The sequence below is a fragment of the Hemiscyllium ocellatum genome, chromosome 21 (assembly GCF_020745735.1).
Source record: "Hemiscyllium ocellatum isolate sHemOce1 chromosome 21, sHemOce1.pat.X.cur, whole genome shotgun sequence".
NCBI lineage: Eukaryota > Metazoa > Chordata > Chondrichthyes > Orectolobiformes > Hemiscylliidae > Hemiscyllium > Hemiscyllium ocellatum.
Genome location: NC_083421.1, coordinates 62,405,075 through 62,431,366, shown reverse-complemented (window position 1 = coordinate 62,431,366; position 26,292 = coordinate 62,405,075). Strand labels below are relative to the sequence as shown.

General features: G+C 40.1%; 2 protein-coding genes across 2 annotated transcripts in view; one reads left to right on the top strand and one right to left on the bottom strand.

Annotated features, from left to right (window-relative positions):
* The window catches only part of ptgesl (prostaglandin E synthase 2-like), a 28,470-nt gene extending 11,374 nt beyond the window's left edge, over window positions 1-17,096 (bottom strand). The window contains exons 1-3 of the mRNA XM_060841142.1: window positions 16,827-17,096; window positions 11,103-11,300; window positions 8,716-8,771 (exon numbers count right to left, since the gene is read on the bottom strand). Of these exons, the coding sequence (XP_060697125.1) occupies window positions 8,716-8,771; window positions 11,103-11,300; window positions 16,827-17,096 (524 nt within the window). The remainder of the gene's footprint in view (window positions 1-8,715; window positions 8,772-11,102; window positions 11,301-16,826) is intronic.
* Window positions 17,097-19,107: 2,011 nt separating this feature from the next.
* On the top strand, window positions 19,108-24,368 carry bbln (bublin coiled coil protein). The gene is made up of 2 exons (XM_060841588.1): window positions 19,108-19,274; window positions 20,764-24,368. The coding sequence occupies exons 1-2, from the start codon at window positions 19,202-19,204 to the stop codon at window positions 20,946-20,948; spliced, it is 258 nt and encodes an 85-aa protein (XP_060697571.1). The 5' UTR covers window positions 19,108-19,201; the 3' UTR covers window positions 20,949-24,368.
* The last annotated feature ends 1,924 nt before the right edge of the window (window positions 24,369-26,292 follow it).

The following is a 26,292-nucleotide window of genomic DNA, read 5'->3' as shown; positions in this document are numbered from 1 at the left end:
CACCACTGACTTCCAGGCAGAATACTTTCCTTCCACTACCACTCGCTGTCTTCTGTCGACCAGCCAATTCTGAATCCAGACAGCTAAATTTCCCTATATCCCATTCCTCCTGACCTTCTGAACGAGCCTACCATGGGGAACCTTATCAAATGCCTTGCTGAAGACCAAATACTCCACATCCACTGCTTGATCTTCATCAACTTGTCTAGTAACATCCTCAAAAGGACTCAATAAGACTTGTGAGGCATGACCTGCCCCTCACAAAGCCGTGCTGACTGCATTTAATCAAGCCATGCTCTTCCAGATGGTCATAAATCCTATCCCTCAGAATTCTTTCTAACACCTTGCAGACGACAGATGTGAGACTGACTGGTCTGTAATTGTCGGGAATTTCCCTATTTCCTTTCTTGAAGAGAGGAATTACATTTGCCTCCCTCCAGGCCTCAGGTACAACTCCAGTGGAGAGCAAGGATGCAAAGATCTTCGCAAGTGGCAAAGCAATCACATTTCTCGCTTCCTAAAGCAGCCAAGGACAAATCTGGTCTGGCCCTGGCAACTTGCCAATCTTAATGTTTGTCAAAATTTTCAGCACATCAACTTCCTCAATCTCTATCCGTTCCAGCATGCTTACCTGCTCCTCAATGGTGTTATTCACTACAAGGTCCTTTTCTTTAGTAAAGACAGGAGCAAAAGACTCATTTAGGGCTTCCCCTACCTCCTTGGACTCTATACACAAGTTCCCTATGCTATCCCTGATTGGCGCTACTCTTTCTTTGATCATTCTCTTATTCCTCACATACGTGTAAAATGCCTTTGGATTCTCCCTAATCCTTCCTGCCAAGCCTTTTTTGTGCCCCCTCCTGGCTCTCCTCAAACCATTTTTTGAGCTCCTTCCTCGCCTGCCTCTAGAGCCGAGAAAGACCCTTGCTTCCTCCACCTTACGTAAGCTGCCTTCTTTCTTTTGACAAGAAGCTCCCCCGCTCTCGCCATCCAAGGTTCCTTTATCTTACCCCTTCTTGCCTGTCTCAGAGGAACACATTTATGCATCACTCACAACAACTGTTCCTTAAACAGTCCCCACATGTCTATAATGCCCTTTCCATGTAGCAATTGCTCCCAGTCCATGCTTCCCAACTAGGGAGGATATTCCTGGGAATATGTCCAGGGAAGTTATTTGGGTGGAGAAATAAAAAAAAGGGTGAACACCTTATTGCGATTCTACTATAGATCCCCCCGACAGTCAGCAGAAAATTGAGAAACAAATTTGTAAGGAGATCTCAGTTATTTGTAAGAATAATAGGATGGTTATGGTAGGGGTTTTCAAATTTTCCAAACAGAATGGGACTGCCATAGTATTAAAGCTTGGATGTAGAGGAATTTGTTAAGCATGCACAATAAGAATTTCTGATTCAGTATGTGGATGTACTTCTAGAACAGGTGCAAAACCCGACCTACTCTTGGGAAAGAAGGCAGGGTAGGTGACTGAGGTGTCAATGGGGGAGCACTTTAGGGCCAGAGACCATAGTTCTATTAGTATTAAAATAGTGATGGAAAAAGTATAGACCGGATCTAAAAATTTAAATTGGAAGAAGGCCAATTTTGACGGTACTAGGCAAGAACTTCTAAAAGTTGATTGGGGGTAGATGTTTGCAGGTAAAGGGACGACTGGAAAATGGAAAGCCTTAAAAAATAGAAGAAAGAACATTCCAGCGCAGAAATAGGCCTTTCGGCACTCCAAGCCTGTGCTGATCCATATCCTCTATCTAAATCTGCCATCTATTTTCTCAGGTTCTGTATCCCTTTGCTCCCTACCCATTCATGTATCTGTCTAGATAGATCTTAAATGATGCTATCATTCCATCCCTACCACCTCCAGTGGCAACGCATTCGAGGCACCCACCACCCTCTAAAAAAATTTTCCATGTAAATCTCCCCTAACTTTTCCCCTCTCACTTTGAACTCGTGACCCCCAGTAAACCCTCCATTCTGGGAAAAAGTTTCTTACTATCCACCCTGTCTACATCGCTCATGATTTTGTCGGCCTCAATTAGGTCCCCCCTCAAGCAACTTATTTCCAATGAAAATAATCCTAATCTACTCAACTTCTCCTCATTGCTAGTACCCTCCATACCAGGCAACATCCTGGTGAACCTCTCGGCACCCTCTCCAAAGCATCCACATCGTTTTGGTAATGTGGTGACCAGAGCAGTATTCCAAATGTGGCCAAATCAAGGTCTTATACAATTGTAACATGACCTAGGCAACTTGTACTCAATACACCATCTGATGAAGGGAAACATGCCATATACCTTGACTACTCTACTGACCTGCGTTGCCACCTTCAGGGAATAATGGACCTGAACACCCAGATCTCTCCGTACATCAATTTTCTCCAGGACTTTTCCATTTACTGTATAATTCGCTCTGGAATTGCATCTTCCATAATGCATCACCTCGCATTTGTCCGGAGTGAACTCCATCTGCCATTTCTCGTCTCAACTCTCCAATCTATCTATATTCTGTTGTATTGTCTGACAGTTCCCTTCACTATCTGCTCCTCCACCAATCTTCGTGTCATCTGCAAACTTGCTAATGAGGCAACCTACACCTTCCTCCAAATCATTTATGTATATCACAAACAGAGTACGGATCTCTGTGGGACATCCCTGGTCACAGGTCTCCGTTTTGAGAAGCTCCCTTTCTCTACTACTCTCTGTCTCCTGTTGCCAATCAGTTCTCTATCCAACTAATAATGAGAGTCCAGAGACAGTACGTTCCTGTTAGGGTGAAGGGCAAGGCTAGTAGGTGTAGAGAATGCTGGATGACTAGAGAAATTGAGGTTTTAGTCAAGGAAAAGAAGGAGGCATACATCGGGTCTAGACAAACTTAAAAACCACACAACACCAGGTTATAGTCCAACAGGTTTATTTGGAAGTAAAAGCTTTCAGAGTGCTGCTCTTTCATCAGGTAGCAACCTGACAAAGGAGCAGCGCACCGAAAGCTAGTACTCCTAAATAAACCTTTTGGATAATGACCTGGTGTTGTGTGATTGTTAACTTTGTCCACCCTAGTCCAACACCGGCACCTCCACATCAGGTATAGATAGCAGAGATGGAGTGAATCCTTAGAAGACTTTAGAGGCAATAGGAGGAGAATACTTAAGGAAATCAGGAGGGCCAAAAGGGGTCATTAGATAGCTTTGGCAAATAGGGTTAAGAAGAATTCAAAGGGATTTTATAAATACATAAGGACAAAACGGTACCTTGAAAATACAGCCCCTTAGAGATCAGCAAGGCCACCTATACTGTATGTGGAGATATGGAACGAGTATTTTGCAGCAATGTTGACTGTGGAGAAGGATATGGAAGGTATGAATGTGGGAAAGTAGATAGCGACTTCTGAAAATGTCCATATTAGGGAGATGGTGGTGCTGGATGGCTTAAAGTGCCTAAAATCCCCAGGACCTAATTAGGAGTACCCTAGAAGTCTGTGGGAAGTAGGGATTGCTGGGCCCTTGCTGAGATATTTGTATCTTTGTTAAACACAGGTGAGATGCCGGTAAACCGGAGGTTGGCTAACGTTTTGCCACTATTTGAGGTGATAAGGAAAAACCGGGGAACTACAGACCATTGAGCCGGACGTTGGCAGTGGGCAAGTTGTTGGAGGGAACCGAGGGACAAGATTTACATTGGAAAGGCAAGGACTGCTTAGGGATAGTCAGCACGGCTTTCTGCGTGGGAAACACAGTGTCTCACCAGCTTGACTGAGTTTTTTTGAAGAAGTAACAAAGAAGACTGACGAGGGCAGAGGGGTGGAGGTGATCTCTGTGGACTTCAGTAAGGTGTTTGACAAGGTTCGTCATGATAAACTGGTTAGCAAGGTTAGATCACATGGAATACAGGGAGAACTAGTCATTTGGATATAGAACTGGCTTGAAGGTAGAAGACATAAGGGGGTGGTGAGGGCTGCTTTTCAGATTGGAGGCCTGTGACCAGTGGTGTGCCACAAGGATCGGTGCTGGGTCCATTGCTCTTCTTCATTTATGTAAATGATTTGGATATGAACATAAGAGATATGGTTAATAGGTTTGCAGATGACACCAAATTTAGCAGTGTAGTGGACAGCAAAGAAGGTTACCTCAGAGTAAAATGAGATCTTGATCAGATGGGCCAATGGGCAGAGGAGTGGCAGGAGGAGTTTAGTTTAGATAAATGGGAGATACTGCATTTTGGAAAATCAAATCAAAGCAAGACTTATACATTTAATGGTAAGGTCCTGGGGAGTGTTGCTGAACAAAAAGATCTCGGAGTGCAGGTTCATAGCTCCTTGTGAATGGAGTCGCTGGTAGATAGGATAGTGAAGAAGGCATTTGGTATGCTTGCCTTTATTGGTCAGTGCATTGGGAGGTCATGTTGTAGCTGTCCAGGACATGGGCGAGGCTGTATAGGCTCTGGCTATTTTCCCTGGAGTGTTGGAGGCAGAGGGGTGACCTTATAGAGGTTTATAAAATCACAAGGGGCATGGATAGGATAAATAGACAAGGGGAGTCCAAAACTGGAGGGTATGGTTTAAGGTGAGAGGAGAAAGATTTCAAAGAGACCTAAGGAGCAACTTTTTCACGCAGAGGGTGGTGTGTGTATGGAATGAGCTGCCAGAGGAAATCCTGGAGGCTGGTATAACTACAACATTTAAAAGGCATCTGGATGGATATATGAATAGGGAGGGTTTGGAGGGATATGGGCTAAATGCTGGCAAATGGGACTAGATTTATTTAGGTTAATGGTCAGCATGGACAAGTTGGAGCAAAGGGTCTCTTTCCATGCTGTACATCCCTTGACTCTGTAACTGAAGTCCCTCAGTCCTGGAATAATTTTATTCCTTTATCTTTTTTGTGCACCTTTCCAAAGCATTAATGTCCTTCCTGATCTGTTGCCATCAGGGTTCCCCCTACATTCAAGGATGACATTTACTCATGGTCACAAGTCACTCTTCTGGGTCTGTATGTGGCTGTAAAGGTTAATCCCCAACTCCTGTACCTTCTGGCACAGGTCAACAAACAGGTAGTGGAAACTGGAGAGTGTACTTCCAGAATGGACACAATCTTCCTGATGAAGGGCTTTTGCCCGAAACGTTGATTCTTCTGCTACTTGGATGCTGCCTGACCTGCTGTGTTTTTCCAGCACCACACTCTCGACAATCCTCCAAACCAAACCAGTATTTTTGACAAGTTCACCATTATTTGCTTGATGTTTTAAAAATTCTGTCTCAATTTACAAAGCTCAGTATCTTGTTTGCCTGTTTAACTATTTTTTTCCAACTGTCCTGTCACCTTCAATAAAAACTGCAGATGTTGGAAATCAGGAACAAAAGCAGAAATTTCAAAGAAAGCTCAGCAGGTCTGGCAGCATCTGTGGAGAGAAATCAGAGTTATTGTGACCTTTCCTCAGAACTACCAACTTCAATGATTTGTGCACATATCCCCAGGTCTCGCTCCTCCTGCAGTTCATTCAGAAATGGATCCTTTATGTTATAATTCCTCTCCTCATTCTTCCGACCAAAATGTACCACTTTGCACTTCTCTGGGCCCATTACTCCAGCCTGTAACCTTCTTGAGGTTTAACACTATCTTTTTCACAGTTTACAATACTTCCAAGATCCATTTTGTAGAATTCTGCTCACAAACATGTAAAACAGTTCTAGAATTTACAATAACAATGCTTTCAAAGAGCGGGATGAGAGAGTTTTCACATGGCTGACTGACACCAGTAGTCACGCATCCATCCAGTTCATGAGCAGTGTGTATCACGAAGGTAAGGGGTGGGTAAAGAGAAAAGGTGAATTGAAGTAGGCTATCCTTTCCAGAGAATTGGTGAGGTAATTCACGAGGAACCTTAGGTGACTCTAGGCCTACTCCTAACAGTGGGCTCACACATTAAGGTGGGCACAAGGACTGCTCTGCTTGAGCTAGTTTTTTTTGGTGTAATGTGTCTGAAATTGACCAAAACAGTGTAAAAGACCCTGGACTTTTAAGTGCAAATTGCATCCAGTACAATTTAGATATCCACAATCTTTTACATTAGCTTAGAAAGCAATTTGTTCAAAGCTACCCTGCCCACAAAATTGGTCATACCGCCACTCTGAATTAATTACTGTGTTTTTTTAAAATTCACTTATACTAGATGGGCATGGCTGACTGGCTGGCATTTATTCCTGTCCCTAGCTGCCATTGAACTGAATGGTTTGCTCGGCCATTTTAGACAGTGACTGAGAGTCAACCACATTGCTGAATTCACATTAGGCCAGACTAGGTGAGGATGGCAGATTTCCTTCCTTGAAGGACATTAGTGAACCAGATTGGTTGTTATGACAATCAGCAAAGGTTTCATGGTCAGTAGATTCTCAATTCCAGATTTTGTTTATTGAATTCAAATTCCATCATCTGCCATTAAAATCCAGAACATTAGCTGAGCTTCTGGATTAATGATCTAGCGATAATCCACTAGGCTATAGTGGTTGTAATGAGGTCAGCCAAATGAACCTCATAGAATACGAGTTCTCTGATTGGAACAGATTAACAGCTCCAATCAGAGAATGCTGGCTGACTAATACGAACAGGAGTGTGTCACTGGCCACGCGGGTGTTTTCCTATCTTCCTGGTGGTGGAAATTGAATAAAGATTCGTGCGCTTTGTGTCTCTCACTGTGTCTCACACCACACACACACCATGGGTGCTGGGGAAAAATAAACACTACCACAGTTAGGCGGTAGTGTGGGGGTTAATAAGAAAAATAAAAATAAAATTTTTTAAAAAAAAATAACGGAAATGTCAGAGGTTCTGCAAAAAAAAAGAAAAAAAAACAAACAGGAGTGTCAGACAGTTTGTTCACTCAGAGCTGGGTTAGCGTCAAGGACTCTGTGTGTAAATGAAGGGTGACTTAGTAACAGGATTTTAGCCTCTGTTGAGCTTTTTTTAAAACATAGGGCATGGTCTAACACTTTCTGCTTTTGTTTCAAATTTCCAGCATCTTCCGTTCCCATTGTTTATTTTCATTTGCTAGTCATACTGAGGTACAGAGGGTGGTGCGTGTATAGAATGAGCTGCCAAAGGAAGTGGTGGAGGCTGGTACATTTACAACATTTAAAAATATCTGGATGGGGATATGAATAGGAAGGGTTTAGAGGGCTATGGGCCAAGTGCTGGCAAATGAGACGAGATCAATTTAGGATATCTGGTCAGCAGAGATGAGCTGGAACCAAGAGTCTGTTCCTGTGCTGTACATCTCTTTGATCCTATGTCCCTAAATGATTTTCTTTGCAAATTATTTAAAAATACATTCAAAAGCTCTAAAAAGCTTGGTAATAGTATTTGTGCTAAAAGGAATCAGCTTAATTTGTACAACCTTTCTGAAGGTCTATAAATAAGTACAATTAGTATAAATTAATAGTACTAGGTGATGCCTGGTGTTGTTAATTAGTTTGTCAATTGCTTTGCTAATTAATTAGTTTATTGTTTATGCTAATTGCACTTGTTTATAGGTCCTACAGAAAGGTTGTACAAATTAAGCAGATTCCTTTTGGCACAGGTAGTCTCTTTTTAAAGCTTTTGAACAGAACTGTAATTTACAAAAAACCTGGATTTCTGTGCCCCAATATAACTGGCAAGTAAAAATAAACACTAAGAATGCTAGAAATATGAAAGAAAAGTAGAAGTGCTGGAGAAACACAGATCTTAATAGAGAGAAAACAGAGTTTATGTTTAGAGTCCAGTGACCCTTCAACAGAACTGAAGATAGCTGGGGAAGGGTGGAATTTTTGCTGATGACATGATGGGGTTGGGGAAGCTAGCGAATAGAGTACAAGACGACTATCCTTCTGCAAACTGTGCACGAGTAGCACACTAATCAGCTGCAAGTTGAAACGCAAGAAGGGAAAAAAATCTCAATTTCCATGGGCAATTCAAAGCTAGGTTGCTATGCTAGCCTCTGAATTGATAGATCTGCATGGTTCGCAAACTAATACACTTCAGCACCAGAGCCCGACTTTATCTCATTCCTATTATAACTTTTGGGGGTTTTCAGAAGCAGTGGAGTGGGGTGCTTAGGAAATGGGATATAAAATAGCTGCGTTTATGATATTGCAAGTGTGAGAGATGGAATAGATGGTAATGTGTACTTGGAGGAGGTGGGAGCAATAACAGAAGAGTAGTGTGAGAGTGAGAGGGGAAAATAGATTGGATACAGGTCTCTAAATTAGTGAAGCAGTATGTAGGTGTGTGTGTGTGAACGCATGTTTGTTGTAAGTATACACACGTGGAAGTGGATGTGTTAATGTAAAAGGTTTAAGTGTGGCACCTGCAACCCTCAACAACTAGGACACAGAAGGAAGATAAAATTAATGTTCCTGGGAAAACCGACAGTGATGTTTGGAGTTCAAATCTAGTGATGGGGGGGTGGGGGGGAATGAGGTTTGGCAGGGTGGAATAAACAACAAGTAAAAATATCAGCTTTATAACTGGACAATAAAAGGTGATCGCAAGCAAAACGGAGCAAATCTCAAAATAAAATGAATGCCTATTGGGGAAAACAGGCATTCTTTTGATAAATGTAAAAGGCAGAACTACAAAGATTTGATTCTAAAGAGAATCTAAGTTGCTCAAAGCAAAAGCTTTCAGAAATAAAACATCTAAATGATTGGTAGTAACCACATCAGAATTACCTTGACAGTAAATATGTCTTGATAGCGCTGATGATAACTGAGGAATCATTGATTTGCTGAAAATAAAAAGAAAAGAAAATTAAATCAGTTAAAAGCTACTTATCTTTCACTTAAATTTATTATTCAATCCTACATCTTTACTTCAACATATTCATTTCATTTACTTCTCTACAAATATTCATCAGAAATTCAATGACAAGAGAAGTGGGGAAATCGGGTGAAGAGTAAGTGACGATGGAGGGAGAAAAGAGGCAGAGGAAGAATAGGGAGACAGAGGAGAGGTGGTGGACGAGGAACAAAGAAAGAGAGAACAAAAAATGGATAATACTTAACCATACCTTACAAATATCCCAAAATTTTATTATGCGAAATTAAATATTCTGAAATCTAAGTTGATAGATATGGCAGCTTTCTGGACAAAGCAAGATTCCATACTGAGCTCATTGATTGATTGCTGGAAAGGACTGGGAAAAGTGTGCTGCACCAAGAATTTCACATGATCTTAAACAGTGTCAGCAGCTGATAATTTAAACTGTAAAGGGGAAGACAGCACCCGGTGCAATGCAGCACTCCCTCACTGCTGCACAAGTGTCATCCAAAACTATGTGGCTTCAGTCATCGTCCTGGAAGGATTCAAGTGCATTTCCACATCCTGAAGTCACTAATGTTGGTGTCACTAATGTGAAAAATAGAAAACACTTCTCAATTCAGGTCACTAATTTGGAAATAGAAAAATAAATTTTATAGTTGCGATAAAGGATCAGGGAGATAACTTTTTATTACACAGTATGTGGTCATGATCTGGAATGCACTGTCTGAATGGCTGGTGGAGGCAGATTCAAGATTAACTGACAAAAGGGAATTGAATAATTACTTTAAAAAGAACAACATGCAGTGTTATGGGGAAGGAGCCAGGGAATGGGACCTGCTGGATATGAAGTGTTGGCACAGACATGGTGATTGAATGGCCTCTTCAGTTCTTTACATTTCTATGATATGAAGTTCAGTTAAGCAGCTATATATAGATATTGTTGACAGCTCATTACCATGAGATATGGTAGTGTAACAGCTTAAATAGGAGACACGCAACACAAACACCGAATATTAGGAAAGAAAGACAGATTTGCATCTTGTAGCAGCAATTTCAGATGTCCCAAAAATACTTTGCAAGCGATGAAGTACTTTTGAAGCATAGTCACCGTTGTAGTGCAAGGAACACAGGAAGATCCCACAATAAACATGAGAAAATGATCTTTCTTTCAGGTATGTTGATTAAGGGATAAATATGGAAGGACTTTAGAAAACTCTCCTCGCTCTTCTTCAAATAGAATCTTGAGATCCTTTAATGGCTACACCCGAGGGAGCAGACAGGGCCTTTTTAAAATAATACATCTGAAAAATACCACCTCAGATGACACAGGTCTCACTAAACTGCATTGGGAGAATCAGTTTAGATTGCTATACTCAAATGTACGAATTGGGGCTTGAACACACAACCTACTAACTCAGAGGCAAGAGGGACTACCCACTGTGCAAAAACTATTGTAAAGGAAAATCAAATTACATGCCATCCCCATCAAGTTCTGGCCTACACGTCCCTCTTGTCTCACAATGATAATAATTAGCACTCCCTGGAAAAGACCCCTACTTCCCAACAATTCATGGCAGACCACTGCACCAAAAAAATGGAAATATTCTAATATTAATTCATGCCGTGATGACACTATGGCTTTGAGAGGTGTATTTTATCCTGTTTTATTTTTGTGAAGAAAGGTTGAGAGGTTGATGTCAAATGATGTGCTTCAAAGTCAACAAACAGCTTGTGAGGCCTTGGGTTTTTAAAAAAAGTTAAAACAATAGAAGGAGGCTGGATGGCTGGGTCAAGCTCCCACAGAACCAGGCTTGTTTATTTTGTTTTAGCCTTACAGTAGCAGTTGCTGGGTCTTGAAGCTGGATGTGGAAGCTCTTATTCCTCTTTCTGTTACAGCCAATAGCTGGGGGTTCTCTTCCTGCTGCTAGAATTGCATGTGAGACAATCTATTTTACTGAATTTGTCTTGGCCATGGGTGTATTTATGGGATGTTACTATATTAAAATGGTTAATTAGTGCTAGTTAATATGTATTATTTTGTTAAGTATTTCAATAGAGTTACAGTTAAGCCAATTCTTTCCTTTTGTTTTTGTCAGTATTTTAATTATAGTGTATAAATAAAGTCTATTTTGTTTCCAACCTAGTAGCTTGACCAAACGAATTGCATCCAGAACACAACACCTTACACTTAACTTTAAAATAAGAAAAAGTTAGGGTCTCAACTATTTTCCTAATATATTTTGAAAGAGTTGGTCTGTCCAAATAATGCTGTGTATTTATTTTTGTGCAAACTCACCACTTTCTCTCCATCATCCCCGATCAGAATCGGAACTTTTCGGTAGTTGGAAAACTTGATCTCCTTCCGCAGGACTGGGTTGACTTCTACAATTTCATAAGGCAGAGAGTGGAAATCAAGGAATGCGCGAACTTTGCTGCAGAACGGACAGGTCTTATACTGGTACAGCGTGAGTGACAGGCCAGCACTGGGAGTCTGCTGCAAAGCAAACGCACAGATGGAAAAGAAGGTTTCAACTAAAGTGCGAGAACTGAGCCACACCATCAACCCCTATCCCAAACAACTATCTTCAAATAGTATCATTAATACAGAGGATCCAGTTACCACCCCATTACTAATTGTGGGAGCTTATCTGGGCAAAATGACGACCACGTATCCTATAATACAACTGCAATGACACTTCATGTTGTGAATGGTGCTACTTAATACAGATATTACTTTCTTTTAGAATTCCAGTTGAATGAAACCTCACGTGATTATTTTAAGGATTGGCCCAAGCAGCACAGTGTTTTTGTTTTGAGGGTGCCTGTATGTATCTGACCAGGGTGAAATGAAGAAAATAGGAACAGGAGTAGGTCATTTGGCCCCTTATGTCTGCTCTGTCATCCATCATGATCAGGACTAATCATCCAACTCAATAGCCTGTTTCTGCTTTCCCCATGATATCCTTTAATCCTTTTAGCCACAAGTACCATATCCAACTCCTTCTTGAAATAAGTGTTTTTGCCTAGACTGCTTTTTGTAGCAACAAATTACATAGGCTCCCCACTCTTTGGGTGAAGACATTTCTCCTCATCTCAATCCTAAATGGCCTATTCTGCATCCTTAGACTGTGACCTCTGGTTCTGGACCCTGCTGTCATCAGGTACATCCTTCTTGTACATCAGGTACATCCTTCTTGTACATCAGGTACATCCTTCCTGTTGTCCTGTTTCCCTATCCCCGTATCAGTCGGAGCAAACACTCAGACACAGTACGGCTTTACCTCCTTCATCTTTATTCCGGGCCCTGGAGGGAGAGAGAGAACGATCGCCCATGTGCACAGAGACATGAGTTCTTGGTCTTCTCTTGAAGCAGATTCTTAAGGAATTACATAGTCACTTAAAGGGAGCAGCATCCAAATAAGACAACAGCTATATTGATTGGGTGACTATTACAATCAGCGATCATCAACAGTAAAGATTAAGCCATCTGACATTATACAATGGACGTTCTTAACGTTATTAACTGGTATTACATAGTGGATGTTTTTCACCTCATTAACCCACTTCCCTTGCCTCCAGCACCTCATTGTTTACTGTAAGTTTGTATCTGGTGAAAGTGATGCTACCAGAGTGTTTGTTACGCAACCCAAAACTTAACTCTTTCCCTACCTGCTCATACCTTATACACATTCTTATTCCCTCTTTTTATCATTTCATGATAACCACAGAGATGGCACTACCAGCTTTCATAAGACTCTGACAGCCAGGATTTAAGCAAGTTATTGACACACAGCATATCATCATTATAACATGAAAAATTACTAGTCTGTGCAGTAAGTAAAAATTTTAGGATCCTCGCACATGGGAAAAAGTTCATCGGTAAAGTTCTTAAATCCAGTCCTTAGTGACCACTCCATCCCTTCCAAGTCAAGTGAAAAGAGCCAGTTCTCAAAAATCTCCTTCAGTAAAGTCTAACCTGAAAACAAAATTCAGTCTATCCTTCTCCACGGAGAAATGTGAATTCTTAGAAAAGGGCAGTTAGAAACTTAACAAAACTGATGAGACATCAGTCCTTGCAGAGATGCTTCAGATGGAGGGTACCAGCACATCTGAGCACGCAGTGCAGCAGCTGCAGCAGGTGAGGTGAATGCAGCATTTTTTGCTACTTCTGCTCCTGAATGTAACAAAGCCAACTGGCTGTTGTGATGTTAGCTTGATCAGTGAACCTTCATATCAGTTAAATGCTCGAAAGACGGGGTAAAGCTCACGTGATTTAATGTCTGTAGGAAGGTCACTGACAAACACATCAGACGACATCACAAAATCATAGCTCATCAGCACAGAAACAGGTCAGTAAGCCCATTGCTCTTAACACAGTGTCATTTTCCACTGCGCACTTAGTTTCTCCTCCCACTGTCATGCTTACTTCCAACATCCTTTCAATATTACTTTGTTTCAAGCAACTGACCAAATCTCTTTGACTGACAGTTGAACATCAGCAAAATTACCTGGAGAACAAAAGACTGATTGGAAGGCTGAAACATTATGCAGTTGGAGGGAGAGATGCCACTATATCTTTGTTCCTATTTTTGATACACTCTTCCCTTTGAAATAAAGGCCAATATTCTGTTACCTACTGAATCTGTATGCTAGCTTTTTGTGATTGTGCATTAGGATTCACAAATGCCTCTGAGCTATAGCTTTCTGCAGTCTTTCCCCATTTAAATAAGAGTTAGCTTCTTTATTCCTCCAGTCGAAGTGCATAACCTCACATTTTCCCATATTGTATTCCATTTGCCAAGTTTTTTCCATTTGCTTAACCTTCCCCATCGCCTTTTGCAGACTTTGATTTATCAATACCACTTACCTTCACACCTATTACCATCACAAACCTGGCCATAATACATTCACTTTCCTCATCCAAGTCAGTAATATATATTGTCCATAACTGACCTCAGCACCAATCCCTCTGCTCTCCACTAGACGTCTGACAGTTAAAGATTGCCACCCAGAAAATTCCCCCACGATTCCAACGTCTGTCTTTTGTCAGACAGCCAATTCTCTATCCATGCTAATATACTAGCTCCTACACCATGGGTCCCTATAATATTAAGTAGCCTAATGAGTAGTAGCTTATCAAACTCTTTCTGAAAATTCAAATATTTTCCATTCAGCGCTTCCCCTCTGTCCTGCTTGTTACATCTTCAAACAATTCTAGTAAACTTGTCTGGTATGATTTCTCCTTCAGGATGCCATTTGTTTGACGATATTATGTATTTATAAATGATTGACCATGTCCTTTATAATAAGCCTTTAATACAGACGTTAAGCTAATTGGCCTAGTTACCCTTTTTCTGTCTCTTTCCCCTTTTAAATAAAGTTATTACTTTGACAGTTTTCTAATCCTTTTAGACATTTTCAGAATCTAAGGATTCTTGGAAATTTACTACCAGATCACTATCATTTTAGCTACTTCTTTTCATATCCTGATATTCTTTTAATATTCTTATTCACCTACGTACAGTGAAAACTTTTGTTTTGCGAGCAATACAGGCAGATCGTAGAAATAAAAAGGGCATACAGATCATAGGGTGTTTAGACAGAGGTTCAGATCAGATTGTTGGTTATCTTCACTCCTAGGGGTTTGATGCTCTCTACCCTCTCCATCTCAGCTCCTTTGACGTAAATAGGGGCATGTCCTCCTCCTCTCCTCCTGAAGTCAATGATCACCAGGATACATCCCGTGGATACTGTACACTTAGATCAGTCTTTTCCCTTGAGAAAGTTATTGTAGTTATTTCTTTTCTCCAACAATGATTTAGTAATTGTGGAATGATTCATAATCTTTTGTTCAGCAACAGAAAAAAAGCTTACGGTCTCTTGGTGAGGAGCTGGAGTTAAGATTCAGATCAGCCTTAATCTAATTGAATGGTGGAATAAGGTGAAAGGATTTCTCCTGTTTCTATATTCGCTACACACTGCGGTGTTGGAAATTCACACCACAACAAAGAAATACTTGGGTTTGTTCAGCATTTAGCAGATAATGGATAACCTTGAATGTGAAGGACTGCAATGCAGGCAAACATAATGCCATATTAACATATTTACATAGCTATCTAAATACAAATAATAAAACTTAAGCAATATACTTCTGAAAACACCATAGCATGTGATACTGTAAACTTCAAAACTTTAACTACATGGATTGAAATCAGCAATAATTCTTTCAGGAATAAACTGTTGGGAACAGGACAAGGAATTAAAAACAATATGCCAATTACCCGTCCCTGGGAAAAGAAAGTGTTGAAGCTACAGAAACCAACTGTTTTAAAACCTGTTTGATAACTTGCTGTCTCGTGACAAATGGGTACTTAAGATCGCCTGCAGAAGAATTTAAGGAGTAAATGAGAGGTCAGGCTGTGTTTCAAACAGACAACAAATATAACAGAGAACATAGAACCTACTCCTGATAAGAAAGTAAGCTACAGATTTGGTGACTTCATAAGTGTTATAAATAATGTCACATAAGCTTAAGCTATAAGAATTCAACTTGCGATTCTTCAGCAACAGAACTCTGGACAATCTAGAAGTAAATATCACCAGCAATCTGTCCTGGCCCATCCATGTCAATGCTACTGTCAAGACAGCACACCATGGCCTCCACTTCCTCAGAAGGCGAAAAAAATTCAATATGTCCATAAGGACTCTTCCCAATTTTTATAAATGCACTAAAGAAAGTATCCCATCTGGGTGCATCACAGTTTGGAATGGAAATCGCTCTGTCCAAGACTGCAACAAATGACAGTTGTGAACAGATCCCAGTTCATAATGAAAACCAGTCTTCCTTCTATTGATTTTGTTTACACTTACCACTTCCTGAAAGCAGCCAACATAATCAAACACCTCTCCAACCTGTCATACTCTCTTCCATCAGGCAGAAGATACAAAAGTTTGAAGACACATACCAACAGAATCAAATTACAGCTTCTTCCCTGCTCTTATCAGACTTATGAACAGACCTCTCATATAGTAAAAGTTCATCTTTCTCTGCACCTTCTCTGTAGCTGTAATACTATATTCTGCATTCTGTTCTATTACCCTGATGTACTTACGTAAGTTATGATTTGTCTGAATGGCACACAAAACATTACTTTTCACTGCACCTCAGTACAAATTACAATAATAAATCAAATCAAATCAACTCAATCTGAACTGTGAGTAAAAAGTGAAGTCTGCAGATGCTGGAGATCAGAGCTGAAAATGTGTTGCTGCTTAAAGCACAGCAGGTCAGGCAGCATCCAAGGAACAGGAAATTCGGCGTTTCGGGCCAGAGCCCTCCTCAATCTGAACTGCACAAGGACTGAACTCTAGACATATCTAAAGACAGATACTATTACTTGGAATTGTAGATAAATTCCACCACTAATTGGGTAATGACTAAACTGCATTGTGAGGCTTAACTTGCTTACTTGAGTGTGTTATTTTGCTTGCTACATGCAACAAAGCTTAATTATTTCACTATTTGATAGTGAGATTTCTTAGTAAGTAGCCAAATTAAATGTAGCTTGTGGCAATTTACCAGCAACAAGGGAAAGAATGTTAACATTTTCAAGGGGTTTTCCAACAGGAACGAGCATGAAACTGAAAAAAAACATTACTAAACCAACAACTGCATGTTTTTCCAACATGAATAAAAAAATCTGAATTTTCTTTCAGCTTCAGACATAAACGGTTCCCGAGCAATTAAGCAGGAAAAGTATTCAATTTCTGACAAAATCTACATGTAAAGCACAGATTTTGGAAGCAAATTCAACGGATTGCAAAGCATGCTATATGCGAGCACATTGTGTTGAATCAATGCCATGCAACAAAATCAATGCTAATTTTCCCTCCACCCCCCTCCCCAAATACATAAGGATTTAGCATAATCGTTATGTAGTACCAACTTTCCTATCTACCTGTAAATAAGTTACTAACACCTCCTGAACTCCTCTCTTTGTGCTATTAATGCACATTTTACCTCCGTGTACTGCTGCTCAGCACGGTGCTGCTCTTGCTGCAGGTAGTGCCTGACAGTGTGGTATAATCCTAAGGTTCCACCCAGCACAAATGCAACACTCAGAGCAGTTTTCCCAACTTTCAGTCTTTCTGGTAACTTCTCCTGCAGATGTCTGCCTAGGCAGTAGAGCCTGGTGCCAGGATGCAGTGCGAGGGCTTGTCCATTGTAAGCCTTACTGTAAACCACAAGCCGGGCACAAACTCTCCTTGCTCTGATATAGGAAGCTGCCATATCTCTCTTACACAACGAGATTTCCTCCTGATCTCCTTAAAGGTGTACGCCACTGAATGAGTGCAGATGTCCCCTCCAACCCTCTTAATTACAGCCTTCCTATTTTCAACTAAATAGTTATTCATCATAAATATTCGAGACAAATAATAAATTGATGGTGAACTTAATTTTGGTTGTACAACATTAAATTATTTGCTCACTCAATCACTTTTCAGGTCCAAACATGTTCTCCAAATAACCTAATCCAACTTTTGCCTCTTCGAATCTACTAGTGCCATCACCTTAAAAGAGCTAAGTGCCATCTTTTTGCGAGGAACACAATGAATAAAGATCAAATCAGGCAAACAAAACAAAACTTCATGAATTAAATCAAAATTTTATTCGCATTTGCTACATTGCAAAAAGGTCACTTACAACCAGCTTCATGAACATACAAAATGGGAAAATGAGTAAGTCGTATGGCCTGTTCTGCCACTCGATAAGATCTTCCATCTCAGTTCCATTTTCCTGCTGTATTTGATGACCAGACAGCAATGATTCTCAAACTTATTTTGGATCAATGGGCATTTTCTCAAATAACTTATTAGTCATAGATCACCATTTAAACAATAATACCACTTTAAAAAATTCAATCCTGCGTGTGGGCATCACTGGCTGGGCCTAGTATTTATAGGTCATCCCTGGTTGCCCCTTGAAAAGTTTGGGGTGTGGAATTTGCACATTCTCCCCGTGTCTGCGTGGGTTTCCTCCGGGTGCTCCGGTTTCCTCCCAAAGTCCAAAGATGTGCAAGTCAGGTGAACTGGCCAAGCTAGTGTTAGGTAAAGGGGTAAATGTAGGGGAATGGGTGGGTTGCGCTTTAGCAGGTCGGTGTGGACTTGTTGAGCTGAAGGGGCCTGTTTCCACACTGTAAGTAATCTAATCTACCTTCTTGAACTGCTGTAGTCCATGTCCTGTAGGTAGACCCACAATGCCCTGAGGGAAAGAATTCCAGGATTTTGACCCAGTGACACTGAAAGTGATATATTTCTAAGTTGGGATGGCAAGTAGCCACTCAAGTTCTTACAAAGGGTCAATTGATCCAAAATTTTCCTCCACAGATGCTACCAGACTTACTGAGCTTTTCCAGCAATTTCTATTTTTGTTTCTTAAGAAGGGAGACTGGACTTAAAACATTAACTCTGCTTTTTCTCCACAGATGCTGCTAGAGTTGCTGAGTTTCTCCAGAAATCTCTGCTTTTGTTTCAAATTTTGAATCCTGATTACTAACTTGGATCTTCAGATCTCAGTGCACGTGATGGAGCATAACAGTGTTAGCAACTTTGACAGGCAGGTGGCCAGTATTTTCTTTAACAATTGAAATTGAGCATTTGATATGTAAGAAGGTATTTAAATCCAGACTGGCCATGATGGCCCACCCATGACAGAAGGTTGTAAAATTGAGTATCACACCAGAGATTTGAACACAAAATCCAAACCGAACTTGGAATGGAGTACTGTGAGAGTGCACTGGAGACACAGTTCTGTCTTTGAAATGGGACTTCAAACCAAAGCACAAAACGATGGCCATAAATGATTCCATGCCACTAATATGATGAAGAGCAAAGAAGTTACAACAGTGATTAGTTATGAAATAGATGTTTGATTTAAGATGCTGTGGTCATGAAATAACATACAATATAAATACAAGGAGACTTTAGATGATCACAAATGTTGTAGTAATTCCAATTCATTACCTGTTGTTTTCAGTTTTTGTGTTATTCTGGAAAACAATTTAAGGTTATGATTTATCCCTTTAACTGTGTATCAATTCGCCCACAGTTTGCAGCAAACGGGCCCCATAACTGGATGGCTTCTTCTGTGCCTGTAACAGTTTTATTTTTAAAATATTCAACTTATACTTACAACTGAAAAATAATAATAATTGTCGTATTTTATGAGGGTTGTTATAGTGGAGAGAGGTGGAGAGGATTGTTCACAGGCATTTCCGGGACACGTGCAGTGAGGACCTTGATCAGCTGAGAGTCTGTTACATTTGAAGGTCAGGGGTGAGGTTGAGGAGACCCAGGGGGAGAGCTGCCCCTGATTCCCACCTCCGATTCTGCAACATGTCGGGGCCGAATGGGGAACCCAGTGCCCCTGTGGGGCAGGAGGAGGAGGAGGAGGAGGAGTCTGATGAAGGTAAATCCCGGGAGTGGAATCCGACCAGATCTCCATGACCCAGATCGCCTCCTCCCATTCAGCAGGTCCGAATCCCAAGTTCCATCTCCCCATCCGGATTCAACCCTACCCCCAGCACGTCTTTAAAACCTTTTGATAGGACCCCTCCTATAGACACTGTCACCAAGACCCCGAGATGGGGTGACCTTAGGGAGGTTCATAAAACCATGAGGGGCATGGATAGGGTAAATAGACAAGGTCTTTTCCCTGGGATGGGCGAGTCCAGAACTAGAGGGCATAGGTTTAGGGTGAGAGGGGAAAGATTTAAAAGGGACCTAAGGGGCAACTTTTTCTTGTAGAGGGTGGTGTGGGTATGGAATGAGCTGCAAGAGGAATTGGTGGAGGCTGGTACAATTACAACATTTTAAAAGACATCTGGATGGGTACATAATTAGGAAGGGGTTTAGAGGGATTTGGGCCAAATGCTGGCAAATGGAACTAGATTAATTTAGGATATCTGGTCAGTATGGATGAGTTGGACTGAAGGGTCTGTTTCTATGCTGTATTTCTCTATGTTTATATGGCAATTGCAGAATTCAGTTTCATTTTGCTTATCCACTGAGTGCATGTTATATTGTCAGAGATGCCATCTTTCAGATGTGATTTGAAGATGCTGGTGTTGGACCAGGGTGTACAAAGTTAAAAATCACACAACACCAGGTGGTAGTCCAACAGGTTTATTTGGAAGCACTAGCTTTGGAGTGCTGCTCCTTCATTAGGTGGTTGTGAAGTATAAGATTGTAAGACACAATTTATAGCAAAAGTTTACAGTGTGATGTAACTGAAATTATATATTGCAAACTACTTTGATTGTTTCAGATGAGAATGCTAGACTGAGATCCAGTCAATGATGAAGAGTAGAGCAATAATCCCCAACATCCTGGTGAACATTTAATCCCTCGATCTACATCAAATTGAATGTGTGTGATCTCACTGTGTTTAAATTGTGTGAAGTGTTTCTTGCATTTAAACAGTAACCACATCTGAAAACTACTTGGCATAAAGTGCCTTGGGATATCCAAAGGTTGTGAATGTGAGTCATTGTGTTATCATTAACACCGGTGGCAATCCTTAATGCAGTGCTTCCCAGACATTTTCTCCGAATGAGAATAGAGTGGGATACAGCTGTGGGCTTGTGAGAGCAGAGGCCTGTTGAAGCTGAAGCAGATACCATTGTTGCTTTTGAGCTTGTGAGCCATTTGGTGTCCGAACTCAATTGAAGTCCTGCCAAGCGTCAGGCTAAGATAGGCACCTCTTGGTTTCTAGTAAATATATTTGCCAGATCAAGTAGCTCTAAGCCCAACTGTTCTAATACCGTGGGAGGTGAATAATACACAAATAAAAAATCTTGTCTGGAGAAAAGCAGAGCATAAATATGTATTCCTTTTTTGTTTTATACTGTAAGTGAAATATTGGATTCTTCACTTCACTCCCCACTTTTCTTTGGCAGAATATGTGGCACTCAATTTGATGCTTGACCAGATCAACTCTTGCCTGGATAACCTTGAGGAGAAAAACGACGTTTTAAATGCAAAACTTCGAGAATTGCTGGAGTCAAATCGCCAGGTGAGGATGGAATTCAGGCAACAAGTAGAGGCAACAGCCCCAAAAGATTCCCAGGACCACAACTCTTGACTTTGATCACCATCTCCCTGTCAAATTGTAATATGACACATCCTGCTTAAGCATTTTACAAGACAAGGGTGATTAGCTGTAACCATTGCGAGTAACTTTACTTTTCTGTGACAGAAATACTGACTAGTTCTAATCATTGAGTTGTACATATGCCTGTGATAACTTCGATCGCTTTTGACTTCTTCCAGTTGGTTTTGGCTGTGAAATTCCTGTTCCTTCCTTCTAGGAAGAAGCACATTTGTAACAGATGCCATGTCATGTACCTTCCACTTGGGAGTTGCTATATTGCAATAAGAAATCCTATTTCAATAGGATTCAAAGATCTAAAAAAGTTGAATGTTTGAATCCATGGACATTGAAGTTTATCTGACCAGTGTTTCAGAGATGGTAAAAGCCCATGGTCCTGCTTCTACTGAAAAAAAGCTTTTTTCTATGTTATCACTAGTGGTTCAGAGGATGACACTCTTTCATCGAATTACAAGGTTGTAGGTTCAAGTTCCAGACCAGGACGTGAACACAACAATTGAGATTGATGTTCCAATGTCTTACTTAAGCTGTCTTGCACTGACAGAGGAGCTGTCTCTCTGGTGAAGTATTTAGCCGCTGCCCTGCCCTCTTGGATGGACAGAAATTTCAAAGAGTAGAAAGTTTTTCCTTGTGGCCTGGCTAATGTTTATTCCTCAATCAGCTTCATAAATACATTAGTTCATCATTACCACATTTTTGTTTGTGGGAATTTGCTGTGTGAAAATTAGTTGCTGTAATCCCCCCACATAAAACACCAGTGACTATACTTCAAATGTACGTCAGTGGCAGTAAGGTGTTTTGAGGCATCCAAAGAGCATGAAAGGGGCTATATAAATGCACATCTTTTCTTAATGCAACATTTTATTGAATTTGTAGATGGAAAAGTGAATTTAAAAAAATCAAAACCTTTGCCAAACATTCCCATCCATTCACCATTTTCTGTGTTTTTAAAAAAATGCACCTAAACTATCTTTTCATCTTGCTTTAAATAAAGGTTTTTCCATTATATAAACTATCCATATATTAAACTTATAAAATGAGCATTAACAAGACATATAATAAGTTAACTACTGCTACAAAAATTGCCTGAGTTATCTTTTTCTTGGTGTAAACATTCCGAGCTTCTGTGTTCTTTCCCTGTCATTCGGGTGCTCTGAACAAGAGAGCAATTTGGTGACCAAATCTGGACCTGGTATTTTAGTGAAGGTCGTAATTGTATCCAATCCTTGCAATTTATGCTATCTTCCTCTTAAATAGTTTTCTCTCTTTACTCAATATTTTTGTAATCTGTTGTTAGAGCTTATTGTTCTCAAGAAGACTGTTGTGAAATGTACTATAATTTCTGTCCTGAAAATCCATTAAGTTATTAGTAACAATGAGAAAATTTTTTTCAGGAAAAAATGCTTCAATAACAGCAAGTAATTCTGAATTGAAGGATATCTTGCAACATGCTTTTATTACTTTCAGCTTAGTTGTTGGTATATAAATCAACCTTGAAGCTTCCAAAGATTGACCCCAGGTTTTGGAACAATGTATATACCAAGTATAAAATATGGGTCATCCCATATTCAAAACATGAAAACATAGCACTGGTAATTCATATTAATGTAAAATAGTTTTAATAAATTACTTGTACAAAGATACCTTTAACTACAATGAAAAATGTTTTAAAACTCATCAAATTCATTGTCGGTGTCATCCAATACAAAATTTTGAGTTCAAATTCACTTTGAGTCATTTTGCCTGTGATACTTTTGAGAATAAGATGTGGCACTTCTGGTTTCAGAATCATTCCGTCACAACAAACCATTTTTTAAATGCAAACAATGAATTGGTTATGCCACATTTTTTGAATGATTTGATAACCGTTCTTGCACGGATAGCATCCCATGATTTTATGATGAAACCATACAAAGTATCAAGTGGAGGAATATATATATTCCCACTCTTTTGTGAAGGTTTTTCTTTTCTCCATTGAGTACCTGTTCTGACCAATGTTAGGCTGTAGCAATGTGGGTGTGATTTTTACAGGGGTGCTTCTTCATCTCATTGAGTATAGGAACTGAACTTTTCACAAACTAATGAGCTGCATTATTTATCTAGGCCTCTGGAATGTCTATGTCACATTATTAATCCATAACTTTATTCCATCCTCATCCAGCCAACCCTTGTCATGACATGCACAAAAACTACTGCAAACAAATTGATTTGCAGTGTATTTTTATGTTTGAAATGGACTGCAGGCGTTAATTTCGATCGCCTGGGTTTTAGGCTTTCACCACTATAAATCTTGACTCAAGTCCTGTGATTTTCACAAAACTACTTTCAAACCTTTCAATTCCAGAGTGTGGTTACTGGCTGTATTGAAATTCATGGGCATTTGACCCATATTGCTCCTGTAGCATCGTGAGTACTGAAGCTTTTGCTGCTGTCTGAAGACGAGTTGCTGGAAACTGGTCATTTTGGTGTTGAAATCTTTTGCTAAATATTTGGAGTTGCCGATGTTGGATTGGGGTGGACAAAGTTTAAAAATCTCACAACACCAGGTTACAGTCCAACAAGTTTATCTGGAAGCACTAGCTTTCGAAGGAGCTGCACTCCGAAAGCTAGTGCTTCCAAATAAACCTGTTGGATTATAACCTGGTGTTGTGATTTTTAACTTTTGCTAATTACTGAGTGATCTTGATCTCCTGCCACAACAATTTTTTTTACCCATCAAGTGGCAATGTGTTGCTGTAAAATATTTGCTGGTCTCAGGATTTAATTTGGTCCACTTAAGTTTATATATATGCATTGCATTTCCGGATGACAATGAAAATTTTCTGATAATTTTTGTCTCCACACCTGCTTCTCAAGATTGGGCCAATGGCTGGTCCCTGTTTCTGTGGCACATCTAATCTTGGGCGTCCCTAGGGCACATTCCTTCTTCTTCCTGTCTGGCTCTAGTTTTTCATTGACACCAACTTCCATTGCTGTATGCAGTTACATGTGTTAGCAAACAGTAAGACGTTTAGCACTGAACATCATCTGTTTTGCAACATTTGTTTTTCCTTCAGCATGCAGGATCTGCTTTTGGGTGAGTGTCTTAAACTCCTGTGCATCTTAGCTTGAATTGCATGCTCAATCCCTTGCACACAGTTATAAGGTAAATAAAACATGCATTGTGGGGTGAAAAGAATTGAAGTAAATAACGCAAGTTGTAAAATTTCTTCTGTAGCACCTGGAAGTAGTTTCTGTAAAAGTTGATTGTGTTTTAATTTTCTCAGATTTTCTATGCTCACGACATCATGCTTTTTGATGGCAGACAAGTTCTCTCTGCTGCTCTGAAATTACTGATGTTTTATTAGAGGATGTAAAAGATGTTTTTTTTAAAAATAGTAATAAAATTGTTTATGCAATAAAGAAATAATTGAGACAGTGCATGCAGTTATTTTGCAACAAAACATTGTAAAAGGATCAGCAGTCAGCCTGAACACAACTGTCTACGTGCACCATTTGTATGAATGATCATGTAACTTAAACTAACCTGGGATTCCAGGTGATGTGCAGGTCATGACTGATTTAGTCCCTTTTGTGTACACATTTTTCAGGTTAGTGTGTATGAAAATATAAATATTCCAATTGTTTTCATAATGCTATTGATTTAATATTATGCTTTTTGCAATTTCTAAGTTTACCACTTAGTGTTTGTAGTTTTACTGTATGTTCAGCAGATGGGTGGGGGCTGACTCTAGAGCTAAAACACTATTTAGATATTTAATTTTAATAATGTGCAATCTTCTGCAGTTACGTTTGAGCCTAGGTGTATTTCAAGTAGGAGCATGCAGTGCCCATTGATGCCTTTAGGGAGAGGTGAGCACTGGGGGGATAGAATACTGCCCCTCCAACTCCATGTTGATTTAGTCCTCTCCCCCTCACTTTTTAAGATTATAGCATTGCCCTTAACAGGCTTTGCTCGTTAATGGGTGTTTCCTGGCATTGGAAAAAAATGTATCATAAAATCTTTGCACAGTGGTGTGCTTTTTAGTAAAACTGAGCTAATGTGTAGTTTCTAACTGGCTATCACCAAAGGTACTTGCAGCTCAAATGGAAAGCAATGTACTTCCTATTTTGGTAGACTTTTGATACTGAGCCTATAACCAACTAATGAGGTTTCATTCCACATCGTTATCTACATGTTGCTACATTGTCAGCTGAAGTGCCAATGGAGGGAAGGCTTCAGAAATTGTTTTCAAATTATACAATATTGAAAATGCTAAGCAGTTAATAGGTTGACAAATAACTAACCAAATCAGGACAATCAGTAGACTAACAAGATGGGGGTCAGTTGGGTCTTGAATTTGCTTCCACTATACCAATCACAACTTTTTTTTAAATCAACCTGTAGGAGGTGTTATGATACATTTCTGGAACAGATAGGACTTGAGTCTGGGCCTCTTAGTTCAGAGGTTGGGATACTACTACTGTACCACATACACCCATAACACAACATGCAGTATAAATATCATTTCTCTTAATATCACCTGTGGTCTTTTAGTTTAAGATAGATGTTCAATTACTGTACCTGGAAACTGCTAACCAAAAGAGGTGGCGGCGATTGAAACTGAAGCTAGTTGATAAGTTATGGTTTGATGCTTGCGTTCTGAATGCAGATATTTTTCATTATTTGTTCATGGGATATGGAAGTCACAGACTGAGCCAGCATTACTTTCTCCTCCCTAACTGCCCTTGAGAAGGTAGTGGTGAGCTGCTTTTGTGACTGACATTGCAGTCCATAGGCTGGAGGTAGACTCTCAATGTTAGAAATTTCATGATTTCTGTCACTGACACTGAAAAAACAGCAATATATTTCCAAGGCCAAAGGGTGAGTGACATAGCATTCCTCCATCTGCTGCTTGTCCTTAGTAGTCATGAGTTAAGAAAGTGCTGCCAAAAGAGCTTTGGTGATTTTTTTTTTGTAGTGCAACTTGTAGATAGTACACACTACTGGTACTGAGCATGAGAGGTGGAGGGTATGGATGTGGTGCCAATCAAGCAGACTGCTTTGTCTTGAATGATGTCAAGCAACTTGTGTTGTTTGAGCTATATTCATTCAGACAAGTGAGAATATTCTATCAGTGCTGACCTATGCCTTGTAGATAGCAGACAGGTTTTGGGGCATCAGAAGGTGAATTACCTAGAGTCATAGACTCCCTGACCCCAGGGAAAAGACTTTGTCTATTTATCCTATCCAAGCCCCTCATAATTTTGCAAACCTCTATAAGGTCACCCCTCAACCTCTGACGCTCCAGGGAAAACAGCCCTAGCCTGCTCAGCC

Bases quoted from the DNA above. Each gene is read 5' to 3' on its own strand.
- bbln (XM_060841588.1), top strand. From the start codon at position 19,202: ATGTCGGGGCCGAATGGGGAACCCAGTGCCCCTGTGGGGCAGGAGGAG. The intron at 19,275-20,763 runs GTAAATCCCGGG...TTTCTTTGGCAG, and splicing joins GGAGGAGGAGTCTGATGAAG to AATATGTGGCACTCAATTTG.